The sequence below is a fragment of the Excalfactoria chinensis genome, chromosome 10 (assembly GCF_039878825.1).
Source record: "Excalfactoria chinensis isolate bCotChi1 chromosome 10, bCotChi1.hap2, whole genome shotgun sequence".
NCBI classification, from domain to species: domain Eukaryota; kingdom Metazoa; phylum Chordata; class Aves; order Galliformes; family Phasianidae; genus Excalfactoria; species Excalfactoria chinensis.
The window spans coordinates 9,750,291-9,774,719 of NC_092834.1; the positions used below are offsets into that span (position 1 = coordinate 9,750,291).

The 24,429-nt window shown below is 39.5% G+C and overlaps 1 protein-coding gene across 3 annotated transcripts in view; it reads left to right on the forward strand.

Annotated features, from left to right (window-relative positions):
• The window catches only part of FBN1 (fibrillin 1), a 139,985-nt gene that overhangs the window by 97,865 nt on the left and 17,691 nt on the right, over positions 1-24,429 (forward strand). For all 3 annotated transcript variants that reach the window (XR_011904909.1, XR_011904908.1, XM_072346019.1), the window contains exons 33-50: positions 6,664-6,786; positions 7,353-7,475; positions 8,706-8,831; positions 10,324-10,446; positions 10,974-11,096; positions 11,872-12,036; positions 12,429-12,497; positions 12,613-12,738; positions 12,909-13,031; positions 13,485-13,643; positions 14,603-14,674; positions 16,909-17,034; positions 18,309-18,431; positions 21,208-21,333; positions 22,128-22,244; positions 22,629-22,757; positions 23,005-23,124; positions 23,570-23,695. Coding sequence is in view for 1 of the 3 variants with exons in the window: in XM_072346019.1 (XP_072202120.1) it covers positions 6,664-6,786; positions 7,353-7,475; positions 8,706-8,831; positions 10,324-10,446; positions 10,974-11,096; positions 11,872-12,036; positions 12,429-12,497; positions 12,613-12,738; positions 12,909-13,031; positions 13,485-13,643; positions 14,603-14,674; positions 16,909-17,034; positions 18,309-18,431; positions 21,208-21,333; positions 22,128-22,244; positions 22,629-22,757; positions 23,005-23,124; positions 23,570-23,695 (2,199 nt within the window). In the remaining 2 variants the exon portion in view is untranslated. The remainder of the gene's footprint in view (positions 1-6,663; positions 6,787-7,352; positions 7,476-8,705; positions 8,832-10,323; positions 10,447-10,973; positions 11,097-11,871; positions 12,037-12,428; positions 12,498-12,612; positions 12,739-12,908; positions 13,032-13,484; positions 13,644-14,602; positions 14,675-16,908; positions 17,035-18,308; positions 18,432-21,207; positions 21,334-22,127; positions 22,245-22,628; positions 22,758-23,004; positions 23,125-23,569; positions 23,696-24,429) is intronic.

Genomic DNA, 24,429 nt, shown 5'->3' on the forward strand with positions numbered 1-24,429 from the left:
GATACCTTTATTATGGCAGATGCTTTAGAGGTCTTCAGTAATTCAAAAGATGCCCAAGGTAAAAAGGTGAAGTGTTAAGTGACAGTGATAAAACTGAGATGGGATCATATTCATATCACCACAATCTTTTGGATTTAACTCTTCAGAGAAGGAAGGAAGGAAGGAGAGCCTTCTTAGATTAGTTTCCTGCTGAAGAGGCTCTGTGTAGGGACTGAAGCATAGGTTACATGTACTACTGCAGGATCTGCAGTGTACAGGTTCTCATATTATGACTTTTAAAAGGCCTGAAATACTGGTGGAAACCTGTGGATTCCACATGTCATATTTGCATGGCCTGAGTTATCAGAGCTGAGTCTCATATGCTTGGGTAAAGGAGCCCATGAAAGCATCTTATAAGACATCTTTTGGAGTGATCCTACCAACAGCACCTTGACTTTAACTCTTGTCTTACAGACAGATCAAAAGCATTCACAATTTTTAGGAACTCCCATGAAAAAAAATTACAAAAATGTGTTCAATGGGAGGTTCTCAGTTCCATGAGAACAACTAAATAACATCCTCTGGGTTCCATTACAGTTTTGTCTAAATATTTCATCTCCCTTGTCATTAGTGATTGTTTCCATTTTAACAAATAAACATGTTTTTTTCCCCAATCACTTAACAGGATTCAGAATCCACCCACTGACTTACATTCCCATCCCACACAGATGTTATTCCCCCCTCCTCCCTGGTTCTCACTAAGAATGTGGACTGAGTTTAGTAACAAATATAAAAGTAAAAATATTGTATGCACAGCTACACATTGTAACTGTATGATAAAGTAAAGGTAAAGCGCTACAGATGGCTTAATTTCCTTTTGTAAAGCAAACTGTGACAAGGCTGACACAGAGCAGTTCGTTTTGGCTTTTTCTAGGCAGGCAGTGGTACACAGCCACTAGTGAAAAGACTGCAAGCTTTCCCCTATCCCAGTTCCAGACTGCTGAGTTTCATGACAAATTTCTCTGCTTTTTCTGTTAATAAAGTATTGGTGTGTTTGTGCAGAGATTGAATTCTGTATTGGCACATGTATTTGCATTTTGTGATTCATCACCACTCTGGAGCATTGCCTGTAAATTAGCAATATTTCATTGTTGATGCAGTCTTAACTTTCCTTGCTCTGATACTTTCACAGAGGAAAATATTTTTCTCTGGCTGGCCCCACCCATCTTTGCCAGTTAGAGCTGTGTGCTCCTGGTGCAGCTCTCCTTGGACACACTTGAGGTTGGGGTGCTCTTCACAAAGTCAAGCTGAGTAAGTGGAACTTGGGGGCCGAAGTTGCCTGAGACATTCATCAGGTCAAAACCAGAGATGATCAGATAGTTGGTTGGCCTTCTCCACAGTGTGCCTTTGGGACTGGAGAGCTGGGGCTGGTTTCTGCTCTGATGACTTCATGTGGGCTGTGGTGGTACTGTGTCGGGAAAGGCAAGTTTACAGCTATGGCCTTGGTGAGGTGGCACTTTGGTGCTTAAATCTACTTGCTGTCACTCAGTAATGATAACCATAGAGTGAGTGCACACTATCCCATACTTACATGACTGAAAATAATAGCTAAAAAGATACCTGATAAGATGAAAGGAGGAGGTAAGTCCTGTCTGTGCCCTCAGAAGTAGGTCCATAACACTTGCACAATGTGCTTGCCTCTCTCTCCCCTGCCTTTGGCTTCTTGCCCCTCATAGTACACTGTGCTTCAGTCTGATGGCACAAGAGAATTCTGGTATCAGTGAAACACATGCATTTCCCATTATGAATTTGGGAGCAGGCTGTATCAGGCCAACCACCAAAAAATGATAATGTTAAGATGTTGCCCGCCAACTTGAGGGTATTACAGAAGGAGAGTATTTTGAGTAGGCATCTGTCCAGCAACAACATACTGCTCCCCAAGATGGTGATGTAAGGCAAGAACTGATCTGCCCCTTGTGAAATTCCAAGAGGAACTCAACTCATGGTGCAGTATGCTAAATCTAAAAGTGATTCCCAAAGAAGAAAACAATCTTACAGGCATAGAGCTTGACTAGAGAAATTTTCCATGTATGTTTCTTCTCATTATGTTACAATGAGCACTAAGCTCAAATTCACAGTCTTCTCCTTTCTGAAAAGTATTCCCCCCTTCATGGCTCCCTTTACTCACCTGATTACATGGGCAGCATCCCAGAAGGAGGAAATGCCTCGTGACTTCCATCAGACGACCAGCATGGTGGGAATTGGGCCCAGGCCTGAAATACCAGTGGAACGTCAGTGGAATAGAATGCACAGATCTGCAAAGAGTGCCAAAAAAAATTAAAAAGCCAGAAAATGCTTAAGGGATTTGCATAATTCTTGACAAGCAGCACTAATTTATAGGCAGAGACTAAATTCACACTTTGCTAAGAAACATTATAGGCTATTGAATCCACAGGGAAAATGAAAAGAAAATGTACACAAAGTACCTTGATGCCTTCATGTATTATGGCAGACGTGTGAATTGTCATGGCGTGGGTTAGTGTTTACTCACACTCTGGTCAAATGTAGAATTTCCTCTGATTTTGGATGTTTCTTGCATGCAAGTGAGAATGAAGTGATTTATCTGTTCACTGCTCCCTGATTGATTTTTAACGATCCACTTGCAGACTATATGGAGATTCTCCATGCAGGTTCTGTCTGTCTCTTGCATTCAGTTGCTGTATTTGCAAGCATACTGCCTACACAACAGGTTATATTGTGTGCATTTCTGCTGCACGTGCACAGCCCTAAGAACTTGTACCTCTGTGATTAATGGAAGAGATGCTTTATTAATTGCCAAAATCTTGAGAGTAAAAGTATTTGTCCAGAGAAGAGAACTAAAGAAACCAACAAAATAGGGTGACTGACGTTTGTTGTTTGTTTTTTTTTTCCCCATAGTGCTTGGGATTGCTATGATGTCAGATCTGCATACTATTTATCATGCGTATTCTCATCTGTTGTAGGCAGACAACTCCCTTAGTATTAATGGGAGTTGTGCAATTACAAAGCTGAGAACATGTGTGCAGCAGGACTGGGGCACAGTGGGACTGGCTGAGGATGCAGTGTCAGTCTTGGAATGTCTTTATTTTCTTTGGCTTGTCATAGCCACATACTGGAGGCAGAAGTAGAAGGTTGATATAAATCAGTGACTCATTCTTCTACTCTTTAATGAAAATCCCACTGAAGTCAATAGAAATAGGCCATCCTTGTGTTAAACACTGTCCTGGGTAGCACCCTCGTGTGTGCTCTTTGGGTCTTGATACCTTTACTCATACTGAGTAATGCCTTACTCTTCAAACAATTGCGTGAAAAGAGACGGAGTTATCTGAAGAGTAGTACTGTTTGTACTGCCATGCAGACAGCACAATCTGGACTCTTGCTCTTATTAAAGATATTTATGTTGTATTAATTTTTCCCCTGCAGAGCTCAACTTCTCCTTTTTCTTTCATTCTGTGAAGTCATAATTCAATACTTATGGCAACATAAATCCATATTAAGCTCCAGTATAAGCAGGCATAAATTCCATTGATTTCACTGCCCCATTTACACAGGACCATGTTTGGGCTGAGATCTCTTCTGCCTTGGAAATAATTGCAGTGCAATAAATTTAGGCTTATACCTCAGCTATGCAATGAAAGGAGAGAATAGGAATTACAGTAAAATAATGAGCGAGTTAAATACAGATAGATTTGAAAATAAGTAAAATCTGGGACAAAGCTAGTGTTGGTACATTATATACCTCGATCAGCTTTCATCTAAATATATGAAAGCTTTTCCATGCATCAATGAAATGATCCCTACAACATACATGTAGAGGTATAAGACGTTAGAAGATATATTTGTCATTCCCCATTTGATATTTACCCAGGCAAAAAGCATTACAAAGATTTTATTTTATTATTTTATTTTATTTTATTTTATTTGTGTGTGTGTGTGGATAAAAACTAAAAAGGATTTCAGGGTTTTGTTCAGAGAAAGTGGAATGGCATTTCAGTGGGTGATATCTGAGAAAGTTGATCGTTATAAATACCCCAGTGTGGATATACAGTTGTGTTCACAAGTTTCATCCCACAGGAGATTCCAAGCCTTTTAGCCTTTGTGTCAGAGAGCTGATAGGTGAGCAAGAAGTTTGGTAGGAGAAAGGTGCTCATCTCATGAGCTGTGAGAAACTGCAGCAATTTCTTTCTCTCCCACTGGGAGATGTTAATGGAGACTCTTGGGTGCAGGCTGTTAGTGAGCCAGTGCAAAATGGGATGGAGATGCTTCATGTAGAATTGAAAATTGTTTTTAGATTGCCTTAAAATTGAGCCTGAACATGACTTCATTGTGGCGTAGATGTTGCATGCAAGTTTCTGTTTGTGTTTGCTGGCGGTTCAGAAGAATTCTTGGCAGAAGTATCTCAACTGATGATGATTTTTGTTGTTTTGTTGTGCTTCAAAGGCTATAAGGAAACGTGATTGTTTCAAAGCATCAAATAATCAAATGCAGAGCAATCACAATGTTAGCTGAGGTTTAACAGTTTGGTTTTAAAAATCATGTAAAGGTTAAAATATGGAGTGTTTTTTATGTCAGCTTTTTTATGTCAGTGTTATACCATAACTGACCTCTAGAAATTCCTTCTAGTCTTTCCCTTCAGTCCTAGCCAAAATGAGTGTTTTTTTTCTGACCACCCTGAAGATTTCAAACAGACACTAGTTTCTCATTAGGGTGATGTTATCGGCATATGAGGTTCTGCACATGATGAAGGAAATATTCTCTGAGATTATCTGCTCCCGATGCTTCTTTGCTTTTAAAGTTTTTGAAAGTTAGTGTCCGTTTGTATGTTTTCAATCTTGTTGGTACAGTCAGCATTCCTTAGTAGTAGATTCCAGCTGCCAGACTTAGATCTGTATCTGGATTTCAGTGTTCGGATTATGGGAATACTCATGTCTGGAGTTTTGATTCAGTGTCTTGTTTAGAAAAAAAACTCAGAGGAATAAGATTAGATGCAGTTTCCCTACATAGACTTAAGCAATCGGTGTGTTTGGGTAATTTCTGGACCTGAGAATTGAATAGTAGGATGAAAGATATGTATTATCTGCTTCTCAGAGCAACATGTAGCTTTTGTGAAATGACAGAATAAATGTGTAGGGCATCAAGCCTTACATCAAAGAAGGGTGAACAGAAAACCTAAGGGCTATAAAGGAAATGGCTAAGATCTTATATGGACAGTGTCTCTAGTAGCTCCACTCTCTTGCCCTCCTTAAGGAGCTAATTACTTTTAGGCACTATGGTAGGTAAGGTTTAAGGGTTTGGGGCTAAGAGCCGTGGTGACTGCTAACTGGTCGATGGCTCATATCCTTTCTTAGTCATCTTCCCAAAAGGGATCTGAGCTGGATTTTTATGTATGGAATAATGCACAGTTCATTTGCATTGTTTTCCCTTTCCATCAGCGTTGTACAAAATGTCATGCTTTGTCTTACTGCAGTAGCATAGGCATCTGGGAGTGCTGAAAAACTGATAAAAAATATTAAGTTGTTTGATGTGAATGATTTACATCCTGTATATTTGTAAAGCACAGTTAGATCTTGGTTACGGAGAGCACTGTAAAAGCTCAGATGTGTAAGAAAATTTCTGATGGATTTGTTTTAGTTACCAGTAGTAAATTCTGAAAACTTTGCCTTTGAGTTTATACATTCTCCAAGTACTTATACGGAACATTAATATTGTTTTATGACGAGGAAGAGTGGAGTTCAGTTTGTTTTTTTTCTGTCTATACGTTTTGACATTGCCAGAGAATGTCTGAGAATCAAAATAATGTGAAAAAAGCAAATATTCAAGTAGAATGTGCTGGCATGAATGTGTTACATAAAAGTTTGGATTGCTTGCTGCCTGGTATCTCTAAGGATGAGGATGTTAACCTTTTTTTCGCTGTGTTAATAACCTGCATGCCTGGTAATCTTTGCCTCCATCAGCTATCACAACAAATACAGTGATAGAGCCCATTCTCCACCTTCCACACAGTATCTGGCAAAGCAGAACCTGGCTTCATTAACTGTCTGGGGATGATTCTAGGAATTTGCATATGGCACCCAGCTGATGTTCATCAGCATCCTTGAAGATACCTATGGGGAACATGGGAGTGCTGTGTTCCAGGAGTCTCTGTGCAATAGTCTCCTCCGACACCTTTTAGTAAGCCATGCACTGCAGAGCCACCTGAGTCCTTCTCTGTGGACCCCAGGATGGGCAAATGGGAATGCAGCATCCCTGGATGCCGAACATCTGCAGTGGTAATCTTTATAGTTGCTAGTCCTCTTCTTCCCAAAGGCTGTGTCCTCATCTTCTTTGTGAATGCACTGGTTAGAAAAAGAAGAAAAACTGCTACGTGTTTCCTCCTTAGTTGTAAAAAGCGTTGGAGTGAAATGCAGAAACATTGTTTTAAATACCTATCAGAAATTTGGTAGTAATCCAGTACATCTGAAACACACTGCATGCTTCTTTGCTGCTCTTTGTAGTTTTATTTCTCCTCTGTATCACTTTTAAATGTCATGTTGTAAAGAGTGCTGACTCGTGTTCATGTTCTCTTTCCTGAGAAATAACTGTATCAGTGGTCTGTCTATGAGAAAGTTTGATCCATGAGCTCTTCAAACATCTCTGTGTTTACAGATATCAATGAGTGTGAAATTGGAGCCCATAACTGTGATAGACACGCCATTTGTACAAACACAGCAGGAAGTTTCAAATGTAGCTGCAGCGTCGGCTGGATTGGAAATGGTATCAAATGCACAGGTGAGAGTTGTATGCATTTGTATTTACTTATAAGGTCTGATCAACACTGGAGCTCAGCAACTCTGGAAAAAACAATACCACACCTGCAAACTGAGAAGAGAAGCTGTTATCCTGCTTGTTAGGTCAATTTGACATGATCCGTTGGAGGGCAAATTCTCTGCCATGGTAACTGAAATCAACATTATCTCATGTTTGGTTTATGAAACAGTGGAAGTGGACTGGACCATGGGGAGAGACAATGTGTCCTTCGGAGCAGCTTGTGGCTCTTGAGAGACAGTGAGAGGTCTCTCAGTACTCCCTGTGAAAACAAGATGTAACACAGAAGTTCTTAGCCTGAGGCTTCCTCATTCACACTTACCTTGTCAGACTGCTTTTCTGGGCTGCAAATAAATTGTGCCTGCTTTTCCAATCACATGGCTCCACATATGTGTAAGTTTTAGTATACAGGTGATTATTGTAAGTAGAGGTTCTGTATGCCACATGCTATTTAAAGTGTGTATTTGTGCTGAGTTGGTTTTGTTTTGTTGACTAATGTTGATTTTTAAAAAGTTACTATTATTTTAAAGATCTGGATGAGTGCTCCAATGGAACCCACATGTGTAGCCCACATGCTGACTGCAAGAATACAATGGGCTCTTACCGCTGCCTGTGTAAAGAAGGTTATACTGGGGATGGCTTCACTTGTACAGGTGAGCTTACTTAGGAACAAGAAAAGTACCGTGCTCGAATATTCACCTGGCACTTACATTTATTAGTATTAAAATTTAAACATAAATATCAGTGAATTAATATTCACAGCGTAAACTTTGTGACTTTGTACTCATAATTCCCATTCAGCTGGAATATAAAGTGCGAGTCAGTTCAAGGATTGTGTTGTATTAAGTCTGATGCTCCCAGTATTTGGTTGCTATTTCGGAGGATAGCGTTTAAGCTGCAGCAAGTGTCCAAAGAGACTGTAAGATCTCCATCTTTGGAGTTACTAGGAACTCAGCTGGGAAAAGCTGTGAGCAATCTGATCTAATTTTAAAATTAATCTTCTTTATGGCAGAGGCTGGACCTGATGACCTCCAGTGGTCCCTTACATCCTAAGTTAGTCTATGATTCAATATCAGATTAAAAAAAACCAAACAAAACCTTTTAAAGATTTGAAATTATTCTTGAGTGTCATCCTTCACCGTCTTCTAATTCATACAATTTGCCCAAACTTGAAAGATCCTGCATATTATACCTAGCCTAAAGCAGTCACTTTTTTCTCTTCATAAAGTGAAAGTTTTCATTGAGCTTTTCGTGCTAGTAGGTTGCAAACTTACTAAAACAATGCTTGATCATACTATTTATCCAACTTGTAAACCAGTTCATTGACTGCCAGCATTGATATTTAAGTAGTGGGCCACGCATATTAAAATAATTTTATAAAAATGCCTAAAAATGTTTATTCTCAACTGTTTAACTGCAGTCTGATTTTGATAATATTTTCACCTCAGTGCCACTTTGCTAGTGTTTTCTGTTTGTCATAGAGACCACCTATTATTGTATCTATTCATTTCACAGTAGACCTCTTATCTCTGTTGCTGCCACTAGGCCTTTCTGTAATAGAAGTCATAGCAATAATAAAACTCACATGCTCATTCTGAGTCTAAATTTTGACCATGTATACTGCCTCCAGTTTCTGTTAGCTGGAGCTTCATTAGCAGTCTGTCCCTCTAGCTGAATTCATTTTTTATTAGGAGCTGCATTTTCCTGATGTAGAAAATATACCAATCTGTATTATGTAATAGATTCTAAGCTTAAGTAGACTGTAGTTTCTTCTGCATGTACAGAATTGTGAAAATCCTTGAACACTGCATACTGCAGCTGAAACAAGTGTTGTGGATAACACCGTGTTTATTGTAACCCTGCAATTTCTCTTTCTTCTACAGACCTAGATGAATGCTCAGAAAACTTGAATCTCTGTGAAAATGGGCAGTGCCTCAATGCCCCAGGAGGATATCGCTGTGAATGTGATATGGGATTTTTGCCAAGTCTGGATGGGAAAGCATGCGAAGGTAACTCTCCATAGGATTTGAACTGCACTCTGCAAACTGCCTTTTTTTCTTTTATATATATACAGAAATTTATTATTCATTTACATATAAACAGAAAAAGGTTGCTAATATTTATTATGAGCCTTTGCGTCTTCATTGACTGCTGTATAGAGAGAAGTGGTTTGTTGGAGACTATCATCTTAGTGCATGTTATTTGTGGTGTGATTGGTGATCCAAATGATGTGATCAGCAGCCGTTTCATCCTGGTTAGTCTGCAAACAGTTCTTCATTTTATTCATTACAGTTAAGCAGAAGTTGGTATTTTGGCTTTGACGCTGAAAAATGCTGGTTTTGTGGCTAACACAGTGAATGTGCTCTGGGGGCTTCTGCCATCTGCAGAATCAGAATTTGAAACCTCACCGACAGTTTTTGTACTGTTTTGAAAGTAATTTGTCACTTACCTGTTTTCTTTTGTAAGAGCTTTGCGTACAACAAGATCAACAAAAAAAGAGCCAACAAATTAAATATGTTGCCATTGTGACTAAGGTCGTGTATTCAGTAGGAACACTTGAAATCCACAGTTTGTGTGGCACTTATCAGTTAAGTCAGTTAAGAAGCAACAGCCGTATCATCTGACATACCAATAAGAACTGATGTTCGATGGAGTTCATAAGTGCACCACTATAAATAGGATATCTTCCCCCCAGAAGTGCTCTGTGCATTATTTTAAGTAATCTACCAAGGGAAATAATTTATGAGCTTGATTTTTTCTGTAAACTGAAACAATATTAAGTTTCATAGTGTTTAATGCAACAATTTACTTAGAAAGCTTTTAGCTAACTTTAAATAGCTTATATAGAGTCTAACTCCTGTTGCTAAAACAGTCTATCCTGGAAGCCTCAGATATGCATGCTAAATGCAGAATTTTAAGATACTTTGTAAACACTCTTCTTTTTTCATATCAAGTCAGCTGTTCTTTGTGCAGTGCAGCATTGCTGAAATGCTAAATTGGATATGATGATTTGGACAAACAGCACACAAAAATGAGCTCCAGGTGTGCCAAACTCAGAATCTGTCAAAGCTGAATATTAGCATTCACGTTCTTGCCCAAGTTGTTGTTTTCTGATTTTTTACTATTTTTTTTAGTTTTGTTTCACTGAAGTCCTGCTTTCTGGAGACAGCTGCTGATTTAGAAGAAACTTGGTTTTTAAAGCTTATCTCCTGCCATGTTTAATTTTGCTAGTTGTCAGGTTAGCCCACTAATAAGCTCAGATTGTTCCTGGCATGGCTTCTAGTGACACTGCAAAGAGCCTTTTGCCCAAAACAAAGGCTATGGATTAGGTTACTTAGGCCTCAGACATTAATCTTGCATGTTATTTTTTCTGATCTTATGCAGTGCTCAGGAGCAGTTGGTTTCCAGATTCACGTTTTCTGAACCATTTCGTAGTTTTCTGTACCTGTATTAAAAAGTTAAAGAAAATTCATATTGTTTCCCCTCCTGTTTCTCTGTCAGATATCGATGAGTGCTCACTTCCTAACATTTGTGTCTACGGAACTTGTCATAACCTTCCTGGACTTTTCCGATGCGAGTGTGAAGTGGGCTATGAGTTGGACAGAAGTGGTGGTAATTGCACAGGTAAAGATGATTTTGAACAGCACGCTTTTTAATTTTCTGCTGGTGTTATTATCAACTCCATAGGAAATTCCATTAAAAATCTGGGGACTCTACTCTAATAGATACTAGTGGCCTTCTCTAAACTGCTCTTTCTCATTCTTTGTCTGCCTCTGATATCACATCGGCTTAAATAAAGAAGGAAAGAATTACAGCAAAGATAACAATTCTGCCTGTTCACATCTTCCAGGCACAGATGTGTTGTGCCCCATAGTTTCCAGTCACAGCACTGTATCATAAGCAATGAGCTTGTTATGTAGCTTTCCTTTTAAGTATTTTTGAATACTGTATGTGAATTCATAGATCGTGGTTCCACTGTTTTTTCTGAGTGCAACGAAGAGTTAATTTTAGGCTAGTGTTATACTTCTAAAGTGCCTGTGTACATTTGAAAGCTTCTTGGAGATCAGTACTTCAGAACAAATGGATATATGGTGGTATTTGATATATTGATAGTGTGTACTTGCTTACCTCCTGCTGTTTTTTTCTTGCAGATGTTAATGAATGTGCAGACCCCACAACCTGCATTAGCGGCACATGTGTCAATACTGCTGGTAGTTACACCTGTGAGTGCCCTCCTGATTTTGAGCTGAATCCCACCCGTGTTGGCTGTGTTGGTAAGGAACCATTCATTGCATTCATTAAGAAGTGAAGTTAACGCAGAGAGGCTGTAAGGCTAACTGTTTAGGAATAATGATTTAGCTCATGGAAGAGGGCTAGAACAAACTCTCGCCCCACTGCCCATGGCTTTCGAAGTTCTAATAGAGCAGTGGGAATATGTCCAGAGTGATGTAACATGCCAGCAGTGCCTTGCTGCTTGTTATAGGTGTCCACAATTTAAAATAAGCATGAGACTGTTTTAAAATTCAACAACCTTAAACCAACATCCAGCTGGCCCCAAGGTAGCAGGCAAATGAAGTTGTGGTACAAAGCCACTCGTGCTCTTGTAGCATTGAGTGCAGCTTGGCTAGATGCAGCTTTCATGACCAATGGAAGAGCTCTTGTATTAGACTCCAGCTGCTTGGTACTCCTCTGATATTTTTTTGGCTTTTATTTTAAGTGGGCATAGAGATGCTAAAAAAATTCAAGTGTATTTAAAATCCCTAATGTGTAGGTGTTTTCATTCTGGAAAGGATGTACAAATGTGGCTGAACTTCCCCTGGTCATATTGAATAAATTCCCTACTTTGTGAAAAGTCCAACAAAACAAAGAGATGGGCAGCGCTGTCATATCTAAGAGAGGAGGGCTGGGTCCTCCTGGACAACACAAGTTACTTTCTTTAGATGTCCTAAAAGAAAGGAGGGCTTTCTAAGGGTGTGCTTATCATGACTTGTTTCTGTTGCTTGCTTTCTTCTCTGGTAATATGTTTGTTATTATGTGCATTCCACATAGATACACGATCTGGCAACTGTTACCTGGACATTAAAACTCGTGGAGATAATGGTGGCACCTTCTGCAGCAATGAGATTGGAGTGGGTGTTTCTAAGGCTTCCTGTTGCTGCTCCCTGGGCAGAGCTTGGGGAGTTCCCTGTGAACAGTGCCCATCTGTGAACACAAGTAAGTCAGCTTTCCCTGGTTAGAGTTAACCATACACCTTTTTTTTTTGTTGTTTTGTCTTGTTTTTCTAATAAGTCCCGGTGTGATCATTTGTTGTATGCATGCAGGGAAGAGGTTTCTGAAGAACCTCAGCACTGTTAATCAGAACTTCTACATGCCTTTCAAAAAGATTATCTATTTAGAATATTATGGTCACTTTTATGTATGTATTCTATTACATAAAACACTTGACATTACTAAATGGAATAACAGCTGTAAAATCTAATGTTGATATCTGGTTACTGAGCATCTTTTCATTTAAATTTTCCTGCAATAATTTGACTAATTTTCAAAGATAATTATGCTGAAAACGTTTCTACTACTGTAGATTCATAGTTTTATTTTGTTTACAGCTGAGTATAAGGTTCTTTGCCCGGGAGGAGAAGGATTCCGACCAAACCCTATTACAGTTATATTAGAGGGTAATGTTTACATTTTCCTATTTTTACACATCTAAAACCATGAAACTCTTCAGTGTTGTTTTTTGTGGAAAAACATGAATGAGATGAGATAATATCTGTGAATTTGTTTGAACAGATATTGATGAATGTCAAGAACTGCCTGGGCTCTGCCAAGGAGGAAAATGTATTAATACGTTTGGGAGCTTCCAGTGTCAATGTCCATCAGGTTACTATTTGAATGAGGAGACTCGAGTATGTGACGGTAGGTAGCATTCACTTAACTATTCTGCTTTTATTTGTATAAAATGATGAAAAATCAACACGTAGCAGAATTGATCTCTCCTTGAAAATGAACCTGAGGTATTGCTTTGTTTTTGGGGGCATTATGAGAAAATTGCTGTGGCCGCTCACTGCCGTTTTGTTCTCTTCTAGATGTGAATGAGTGTGATACACCTGGCATTTGTGGACCTGGCACATGTTACAATACTGTTGGGAACTACACCTGCATCTGTCCTCCTGATTACATGCAAGTCAATGGAGGGAACAACTGTATGGGTATGTAGGGTTTTCTTAAGCTTTATGGGCCAGGGGCATAGCTGGCACAAATCAGAATTATTCCTCAAATGTAGTTATATGAGAGTTAACCAAACAAAAGATCTAGCTTCTTTCATTAATCTTATTGCATGAATCATGGTAGATCGCTTTTATTGGGTTATTTTAGTATCTCATCAGAATTACTCCTTTGATTTGATATTTTCTGTGTTCACTCCAGTTTCCACCTCACCCTTTCAGTTGAAAGCTTCTGCAGGTGATTAGTAAAACTAGAAATACTGTAGGAATAAATTTTAATATACTATTTTACAGTGCGACATCATCTACTTAACAGGCATCTAATAAGTGCATATATGAAGGAGATAGCTCCAAAGCCCTTCAGGTTCATCATCATCCATAAGAGCTGCTAAAGCATTTTCCTTTTGTTTTGTTTTGTTTTGTTTTTCATTTTTACAGATATGAGAAGAAGTCTATGCTACAGAAATTACTATGCTGACAATCAAACCTGTGATGGCGAATTACTCTTCAACATGACCAAGAAAATGTGCTGCTGTTCGTACAACATTGGACGTGCATGGAATAAGCCTTGTGAACAGTGTCCTATCCCTAGCACTGGTACTTTTTTTTTTTTTTCCCATTGCAAATCATTGCAAAAGCTTTAGTAACATGCTTACAATTAGCAGGTGCAATATTGCTAGAGAAAGAGATGGATTACTCTTGTCTTATGTGTCTAAAATGTAGTGATTACTTTTGATCTGTATGGAATCAACCCTAGTCACAATGAAGGTGTATGTTTACATCCTTTTGGAGTGGTGTGTGTGCAGACTGCTGGGCCATACATGCCTCCTCTGTGACGTTTATCCCTGTATGAGAGACTTGGTTTCTCTCTTCGCACATGCCTGTTACTCAAGGCACACTGAGGCAGGGACAAGGCTGGCATTACTCTAACAAACATTGCTGTGCTCTGACTGTTGATTGCCATAGGGGGATTTTTTGTTTACCATGAATTGACAGAAGAACCTCAGTTTCTTCTGAGAATGATCTGTGTCAAGCAGCTACATATAAGACATAGCAGTTTCTGGATGAGTTCTGTGGGCATACAGGAAACCTCCACATTGGTTTAGACCAAATAGCTGCGCCTGGGACTTCCCATTCTGTTTTGAGTTGGTTTGCTTCAAGATCAAACTTCCTAGACAATTAACTGGATAACTTCCAACTTATGGTTCAGATTTTTTAAAGTCAGATCTGACTTGTACACAGAAAATGTAATGCAAAGATAAGCGTATGCACAGGAAAACCAGGATGTGAGCCCAAGTGTTCGGCATCTTTGTATATGCTGTTCTCAGGGGCCTTTGAATGAAAACCTGCATGTGTACCAAGCACATCACAGGGTGAGCCCTGGAGGTCTGCATACTCCTGCATGCCCTGCAGGTGCTTAAAAGCAGAACAAGAAATATTCTTAGACAATAGATGTAGTGAATTGTGGACTGTAGATTAAGGATATAGTGAATTTTTGGCTGTTGATTAACTTGAACTATGCTTTATTTTCCTGCTGCTTTGTTTCCCTGTTCCAGATGAGTTCTCCACACTCTGTGGAAGTCAAAGGCCCGGCTTCTTCATTGACATTTACACAGGATTACCAGTTGGTGAGTCGTGATTCCTGTTCTGAACTAAATTCTACACTACCTCTGCCCAAGGAATAGGGGAAGTTTCCTTTCCCAGTTATTTATTCCAAACAGTGCAATGGAGTTGAAGCTCCCATCTAGCTCTGAACCTGCGAGCTTTCTGTATAGCTCCTCCTAGCTGGCAGCAATGATTATTGCTGCTTGTTATTAAGGCAAAATAAAGCTCAAAAGAAATTGTCATCAGGCCTACATGAGCAGGGCACAGATTACCAAGCATACAAGAACTGGGAGTAAGGCCAATCAGCATTTGGTCTGGGGAGAATTAAGAGTCTTTCCCCGAGACTGAAGCACAGATTTAATTTGACATTTCACACCAGTCCCCAAGTGTATTGGTTTGACACAAAAATCCTTTCTTCTGTTTAACTGTAATATTTCTCACATGTGTTATTGTGTTTAACTTTTGAATGGTGAGTAACAAGTTGCAAAACAAAAAGAGGGAGAGAATGAGAAATTCAAAGACAAGGGTCTGAGTAAATCCCTACTGGGACTCCATTTTGCTTTTATTCACAGAAGAATGCAAATAAGAAGCAGATAGTGTGCCCTTTAGCAAACATAGGCAATATATCGACAACAATCAGGTGCTTTTGGAATAAGCTGTTGCTGTGATGTGGTGTTCAGCTAGTTAGGTGAAAGTATTTCTAGTTAAAGTAGAGAATGTCTTCTTTTAAATACCTTACTGAAATGTACAGTATTTATGATTTACCAGGCTTGTTTCTTACAAGCAAAGTTCCCACTTCTCATTGTTAGCATTACCCAAGTTATTATCAGCTGGGCCATTCATCAAAAAAAGGCAAGAAGCACTAAGGTTTGACCTGAGCATCTATTCAGAATCATGGGAATTTGTGTTCAGCCATATAAACTCAACAAGGGTGTAGCACTGCAGGGGTACCTTTGATTATCCTAACATAAATGAAAGTTGCACCTGTAGCAGCTTGTGTGCCAGGAGTGTTGCAGTCAGCTCTCTCCACCCCATCACACCACAGAGCAGTGCACATTCAGGAGCCAACTGAAACAAAAGGGTCATCCCAGGGAGGCCACCAACATACTCCAGTGCAGCACTGAGAGTGGTGAACACACAGCTTTACATCGTGCAAACCAGAGGCTCTTCCTGCTGCTCTGGTGTCTTGGTGGGTGTCACTAGGCTGCAGTATTCATCCTGATGCTTTTGCTGAGCATCTCCTGATTTCCCTTACATCTGTGGGCACCGAATGTGGGAACAAGATATCATATGCTTTGCAGGGACGCTGTTCTGTGTACCTTGCATTGTTTTGTCACAGTCTTTAGATGTTACTCATCTGTTGTTTGGATCACATATACTTACCCCAGGTGGCTGTTTCAGAGAGGGAGTTAGTTTTACTAATCTCTGTTTTTAATCAGAGGACTCAAATCTAGTAATCAAAAAAATAAAATAAGTTTGCTTTTTTTTTAAAGACATTAGCTGGTTAAAACTCACATTACCTGCTCATTCCCCACTATGTTCTGACTCATACACAACGATGCATGTAGCAGTTTTTACTAAAGGGAGAGGTTTTGGGGGACTCTCTGTTTCTTGTTGTCAGAATATTAAACATAATTAACTTAAGAACCCAATAGACAGGACATATATAATTGAAATAACAGCTGCTTTTTTCTGCCAAAATCAATTACTTAACCCACATGTATACAGAGTAATAGCAAACCCTGGCTGCCTGGTTTAATCAATCTAACAGTATGTTGGCATCACTTCAGATGTTACCTGGCATTGGCACTCCCAAACTGTTAAAGAAATGCACGGTTATTACCCAGATTAGCAAGGATAAAACAGTGCAAAGTGAGTTCTGATCAGTGCTTGCATTCAGTTCTCCTGGAATAAAACAAAGCAATTTACATTCTCTCCATTCAGCTCTTCCCAGTAATTCCATTTCAGCACTCAGAATGAATGAACAGGTTCATCAGGGCTGTGGGTGGGAGAGATGAGGAATGATGCGTGCTATCTTCTGCCTTCCACGTGGCAGGATAGAGCTGGGCTACAATGAAGAGTACTTGGGGAAACAGCAGATTTCTGTGTTTCCATGCTCACTGTCCACTGCAGTTGGGAATGTTCTGATGATCGCATACGTTAGATAATTTTAGGAAGGATAAATGCAAGATGTGTCATGTAGCAGAGAATTTCACAAAGTGCCATTTACAAGTATTTTAAAAAATTCTTCTTGCAGATATTGATGAGTGCAGAGAGATTCCTGGAGTGTGTGAAAATGGGATCTGTATCAACATGGTTGGCAGCTTCCGATGCGAGTGTCCGGTGGGCTTCTTCTACAATGACAAGCTACTGATCTGTGAAGGTACAGTGCTATTCCCATTCAGAGAAATTTTGTTTAACCAACTGGCAATTCAGGCAGCGGCAAATATGATACGTTTGCAAGTGCACTCTTAACAAAGGAAAATCTTTCTGAATTCCTTTGCATAGAAAATACCAGATTTTTCATCAGACATCTCAGGGCTTGAAGGAGCATGAATCAGCAGTCATGGGAATAAACATTGTTTTTCACATTTGACAGTAAAGCCAAGAAAAAAATAGTTGTCTTGAGTCAGATCACGAGAATAATTATTTTACTCCAAGATATTTTTTTTCTTATGGAACAAAGATTTCTGTAAATAGTAAAAACACATGATAACTTATTTGCCAATTTAAACACTTTCTAACATTGTGTTGTCAGTTTCGTGAACAAACTGAAGGTAGTAATATGAATTATTTCATTCCCTGTTGTGGTTTATGACTGCTGACCAATTGGGTACTGCAGAGCATGGTATCGAGGAGCTTCAAATCCAGGCATCTTCTGTACACATCTTCTAATTGAAACACAGTTAGATTTCCAGGGAAATAAAGTTCTCTATTTAATTTGAAAACCCAAGTGAAAATGAGGGTTGTACTGACTTTGACCCAAGCTTGAATCAGTTCAGGGGATATCCTCTGCTTTGCCACCCAATACTGTGCATGCTGTTTAATAATGAGGCTAAAATTGCATTTAAGCACAGTGCTCCACCCTCACTTTGTGGTTTTTTTTTCCTAGAATAATGTTTATTTATTGCAGTCAGTATCCATTAATAGAATGTGATTATGAGTCACACTTACACTGTATTTCTCTAAGAAGATTGTTTTGCAGTTATCTCTTGGCTAATACCATCTTCTCTATAAAATGCTTCATCTCCCTTCCATATTTTGGGAGCCAGGGAGCTGGCAGGAATCCACCCACAGTAAAACTCTACTTCTGTGAATCCATCTGCACAACTTAGAAACAAATTCAGTTCTAAGAGTTTATTTCTATTCCCACGCCTTTTGAAACTGACTTTTTCCATCAGTCATTCTCTGTCTGGGTCACTAATAGCTGAGGTATTGGTCTCTGAGATCCTGCTACTAGCAGAAATAGCATGCAGTGGTCCTGGTCCTAAATTTGACCAAAAGTCTACTTTTTTTTTGTCAATATATCGATGTTTTCACAGTTTGAAGGAAGTTCATATACTTGGTAAGATAGTACTCCTTTGCAGTAAAAACAAAATGGTTTTGTTGTCATTCTTGTGGTTACCATAGTGATCAAATTCCTTCTTGTATTGACAGATATTGATGAATGCCAAAATGGACCAGTGTGTCAGCAAAATGCAGAGTGTGTCAACACAGCTGGAAGCTACCGTTGTGACTGTAAACCTGGCTATAGGTTCACATCAACTGGACGCTGCACTGGTGAGTACATCTGGCTTCTTTGGATGAATGTCTGCAGAAAGTAGTGGCTTCAGATAGGAGCTATAAAAGCAAGTCTGTATTTTCACAAACATAACACTGCTTGCTGAGGTCTCTTCTGATAAGGTGGACTTATCTGCTAGGCCATATGCAATAGCTAACTTGAAAAGCTTATTGTTACACTTCCTAACTTTTCTGTGGGTTTAAAAGGGCCTCAGAACATTATTTTTAAATACTCCCTGTGTAGGACTGCCCTTCTCTAATCTATTTGCTCTTTCTTTTAAAATCATAGTCCAGAGAGGCACTTGTGTTGATTACTTGAAGAATTGCAGAGATTTTAGAGTGCTGGGAGCCAAGCAGCTGTAAATACTATATACATTTCTGTACAAAATAATAAGTACAAAGGAAATCGGTAACATTTTCCTTGAGATTTTGCTTGAGCACTTGAGTTTGAGGAAGTACACGTTCACTGCAGAGTAGTTCTTCATTGTTTTGTGAGACTCTTGAGGGAAAAGGGCGTAGGGACAACCAGAACCCTACCATGAGAACTGAACGTTTGTTTTGTAAAGCTTTGTGGTGGCATATGTAAATATTCAATATATTCTCAATGTAATTGTTTTTATGCGTTCGTTACAGTAGTACAGGAAGAGCCAGGAAAGGTTCTGATATGGGTTACAATAAACCAGCGTGAATTGGCACAAAGAGTAACACTTCCCTGTATTTTGCTCTTATTTTATGTTTAGTGAAAATAAACAATTAGAGTAAAAATAAAAGTGGTTGATGAAAGTACTTGATCCAGAGAAGAAAGGAAATTCTTAATGACTGCTGAGAGCAAAGTGCTGAACACCTTGCAATACTGAATCAGTCATGCTACTGCATGAGAGAGGATTACACTCCGGTGCCTTGTATCTTGCTGAATCAGAACTGTGGTGCATCATGTTCACTTGGTGTACTACACTTAGCTTACTATAAAAATAGCATTCTTCTGGTGATATTCTATTGTGGTATAGTACATAATTTTTCATAGAAGCACTTATATTCTGCCTCCCAGTTTCTTTACTGTGAGGGCGGTCGAACAGTGGAACAGGCTTCTCAGAGAGGTATTTGATGCCACATGCCTGTTGGTGTTCGGGAGGCAATTTGGTAATGCCCTCATCAATATGCTTTTACTTTTGGTTTGCCCTGCAGTGGTGCTGAACTAGATGGCCTTTAAAGGACCCTTCTCCCCTCACCCCAAAAGAAGTTATTTTTGCCTGGGGCTCTAATTCACTGTTTGCAGAGAGCTGAAGAAGGTCAAAGTTTTTATTTCTCCATCACTCTCCTAAGATGAGAGAACTTGGATTTTTTAAGTTTCAGTGTTATCCAGCAGAGGTTTCCTTCCTGCCTTCTTTGGACTCTATTTAGCAGCAGCATCATTAATAGCACTGGGAGAGCTCAGTTATCAGTGAACCCTCATTTAAAGCTACTAATGTCCCCAGTGGAAATACAGTAATCCTAAGGGTGGGGGTTATTGGGATTCTCCATGTATTTAGTACGGTGAGGAGAACAGGCAGTGGAGGAAGAAAAACAAGATTTAGTACATGCAGTTCTTTGCGATTATGAACAACTTCGCTCTTTGTTTTGCAAAGCACTGGAGCTGATTTGTTATGAAATTGGGTCTGTTTCACTTAAATTATACGTAAAAGAAAATTACAGAACACTAAAACCTAATGGATTCTAGTATAAGCTTATGAGGGCACCGCAGTTATTGTGTTTTGGAGCTGCATCAGGCAAAATGCCTAGGAGCATATTGAATCAAAACAGCTTTTGTTGTTGACAAGGTCAAAAAGGAGACCTTGTTTGATTTATGTTTCTGATTTTTATATGGAAAAGTTGTACTGCACAGCAAACATTTTGTTCTTTGACATTTTGTTTCACTTGCTGTGGGTAAAATCCTGTGTTCTGCCTAAAAGCGCTGATAAATGGGGGCAAGAAGACTAAGGGAGGGATCTGATTAATGTTTATAAATATCTAAGGGGAGGTGGGAGGCAAATGGATGAGGCCAGGCTCTTCTTGGTGGTGTGTAGGAATAGGACAAGGAATAATAGCCTAAAACTTGACTGCAGGAAGTTTCATACGAACGTGCAGAATAACTTCTTTGCAGTATGGCAGGGCACTGCATCAGGCTGCTCACAGAGGTGTTGGGGTCTTCTATGGAGATATTCATCTTCTATCTTCTATGGAGATATTCAAGCCCTGTTTGAGTGCTGACCTGTGCAACCTGTTGTAGGGAACCTGCTTTAGCACGGGGTTGGACTCTGCGATCTCCTGAGATCCTTTCCAACCCCTGCAATCCTGTGATTCTGTATAACAAGAGCAGCAGGAAACAGTCAGCTGTTATACCAGTGTAGTAGATGCCTTGCTATTATAAGACAGCATATCACATGTTGGCAGGATAGATTTCCCCATCTTTCTCTGCAGAATTATACGTAATTTACAATGAAATAGCCCGTTTCCAGAGATTTTCCTTAAAATGCTTTTGTTGTTAATAAATCAACAATACTCATTTATGTTATAGACATGCACTGGTTTCTAACTGGTGTGGAATCATAGAATGACAAAGTTGGAAAGGAGCAAAGATCATCTAGTCCAACTGTCCTCCAATTACCACTGCTACCACAAGCCACTAAACCATATCTGGTAGCTCCTCACCCAGACACCAGTGGTTGCTGCTGCTACTACATCTTTCCGACCTTGTAGTTTACAGGTGTTAACTTTCATTGTGCCACTTTGTTTTCAGATCGGAATGAATGTCAAGAAATTCCCAATATCTGCAGCCATGGGCAGTGTATTGACACTGTCGGAAGTTTTTACTGCATTTGTCACAACGGGTTCAAGACCAATGATGACAGAACAATGTGTATAGGCAAGTATACCATGTTAAGTTGTACTTAATAACTGTGTTAATGGAAGTCTAACCTCCTTGCCACAAGGAATGGCATTACAAGAACTGATGATGAACCATCTACCTCCAGGCAAAGATGCAAAACCACCATGGCTGACAGCTAGAAATGATAAGAAACTGATAATGAAAGGGAGAATGTCTCAGTACTGTAGGCAGACAGTTTAAATATACATATCCTGTTTTCTAAACTGCTAATGCTTTCGTTTGTTTCAGTAAAATAATTCTTTCTTCAGAGTTTTCTGAAACATTTTGTCTCATTCATTCCTTCAGGCAAGAAATCTAGTAGATGAATATTGCAATGCGACAATTGTATATGGCCTACTTGTTAACAGAGAAGTCAGGGATAGATTTCCTGCCAAAAAAGTGGCCTTTTCAGAAACAGAGACATCTTCATAAAGAAGGAAACTCTGTATTTAACCCATTCAAAGCTGTTAGTTTAGTGTCTGTTGTCTGGGGAAGACAGGGAAATTTCAGGATGTTTGTAAGCACAGATAGCTTAGAAATCTTTTGGGAAAGCTGAGACAGGAGCTACAGAAAGATAAATGATTATTGAATACTTGATTATTTTTATAGGTGTTACTATCCAATATATAAACCTTTGTAAAATCTTCCTTTTGGAAGACAGGAAAATCTTTTTCACTTGTATTTGGTCTATGTTGGTAGTAGGTTATTTCTCTTGCCTGCGGGACAGCTACAAGCCTTCCTTGCCCTGTCAAAGATGAAAATTCTTGCTGCTCCGTTTTTCTCCTTTATAGATATTAATGAGTGTGAGAGAGATGCCTGTGGAAATGGAACCTGTAGAAACACCATCGGCTCGTTCAACTGCCGCTGCAATTTGGGATTCATCCTCTCACCCAACAATGACTGCATAGGTGAGGAGTGCTGAGACCAGTTAAGGGTTTCTAAGACTTTTTGCTTCTAACAAAATTAACATTAGTTCCATCTTCTCTGCATTGAAGGATCACACTTGAATGGTCTGTGTTAATAAGACAGAAAGGTCTGAGAAGGCCTCTGATTATTTACTTCTCACTTTTCTGCCACCACTTAAATGTTTGCATGTAAAATACCCCATTCCTTTTTTAACTCTTGCATTGACAACTTTTTAAATTGGACCAGCAGCAATACTTTTTTTTCACTTCCTTTTGGAACGGGATTACTGATGAATTATCAGTTACTGTGCTTGTACAGTGGAAACAGAAATCCCATCTATCCAATTTTACTTGGTGTGGGTGTTTTTCAATGTTATTTTTTTTTAGATGTCGACGAGTGTGCAAGTGGAAATGGGATGCTCTGCAGGAATGGTCAGTGCGTGAACACAATTGGATCCTTCCAGTGTCTGTGCAATGACGGCTATGAAGTGGCTCTGGATGGAAGGACTTGTGTTGGTGAGTGCCTTCTTTTAGGGGAGGAAAAAGGTGCAGTAGACCTTGAGTAGACGGTGTTCAGTAAAACAGTGAGAGAGGTCAGAGAGCTGTCACAACTGCTGTCACTGTACCTAGATGAAGTGGATGAGGACTCTTCTGCTCCTGGAAGGTTCCACAGTTACTTTGTTGGAATCAAATGTGTAGCAGCCTCAATGGCAAATGTATTGAGATAACTAATTTGAGATAATTGCTGTTGTTTTTCTTTCAGATGTCAACGAGTGTGCACTGGAGCCTGGAAAATGTGCGCCAGGCACATGCCAGAACTTGGATGGGTCATTCAGATGCATTTGTCCTCCTGGATATGTCCTGCAAATTGACAGATGTGAAGGTGTGTACAGATCAATTCTCCTTCTGTCCATTTCCTTAGCCACTCTCAGTTGTTGCCACTTTCCTCTGCATCTAAACATGGGTGATGTTTATTTTTTGTGTGACGGTATGCAGTTCTGAACTGTAGCCACTGATGAGTTACTTGCTTCTGATGAAGTCTGGTCAAGTTTTGTTTTGAATCCCAACTACCTGATCAGATCCCAAGAGACAAATCTGATCCTAGACCTGTTGCTGGCACATGGCTGGAGGCGTATCCACAGCAGGAGGCTTTGGAAAACTAACCCTAGATTTTGTACCTGGATTTCTTATCCCTCTTTCTGTCTTTCTGCTGACATCTGTATTTTCAGATGTTAGATATCAGCAATGATGTAAAGTTACATTTGATGTAGAACATCTGTCAGTATAGACATTCTTGTTTCTCATCTCTCTAATTACTTCTCTTACAGACATTGATGAGTGTGTGGAACAGCCAGAAATTTGTGCCCTGGGCACATGCAGCAACACTGCAGGCAGTTTCAAATGCTTGTGTCCAGAAGGTTTTGTGTTGTCTTCCACAGGAAGGCGATGCCAAGGTAATCTCATCCTTATTTTTTGGCATTTCAGAATTAGTTTTCTGTTTCATAAAGCCTTGTTAGCTGCCTGTTTCTAATATACTAATATACTCTGGACTCCAACAGTATTTTTCACAAGAAAAACAGGATAATTCTTCAGTTGTGGCCAGGTTCTGCCTTGCTCTAACATCTGATTGTCATTAAAGAGAGCATTGCAATAAAAGGGGTGAAGATTATGTTAAATGCGCTAAGTTAAGTGGGGAAATCATGTTGCTCCACAGCCCTTTATTGCACTCCTGGAAGAAATGTTGAAATTACCTTGATTCTGTATAGGCTGTGACACGTTCGACATAGTGTTGAAGCATGAGCACCAGAGGCTACTGCAGTGCAGTGCTATGGGCAGTGTTTCCAGGAAGAAGGCAGCTCTTAGCACTTCCCAAATGCTACATAATACTTGTTAAACTCTGTTGCTTTCCACGAATGTGTGGGTGGAAACAAGATCAATGGAAAACATAAGCAAACAGAATACTGTGGACAGTAAGCACCCATCTGCTTAGAGAAGCAGAAGCTTACACAAGATGTAAGGCTTCAAAATTACAATGTACACTGTTCAGAGCCTGAACATGGGCACTAAAACAGAGGTTAAATGCTAAAAGCTGAACATGTAGCAGTGAAAACCCACAGGTTGGTTAATTGTGTGGATAAAAAAAAAGCACAGCAAATTAGAGAGTGAGTTATTTTAAAGGTTTGGGAAA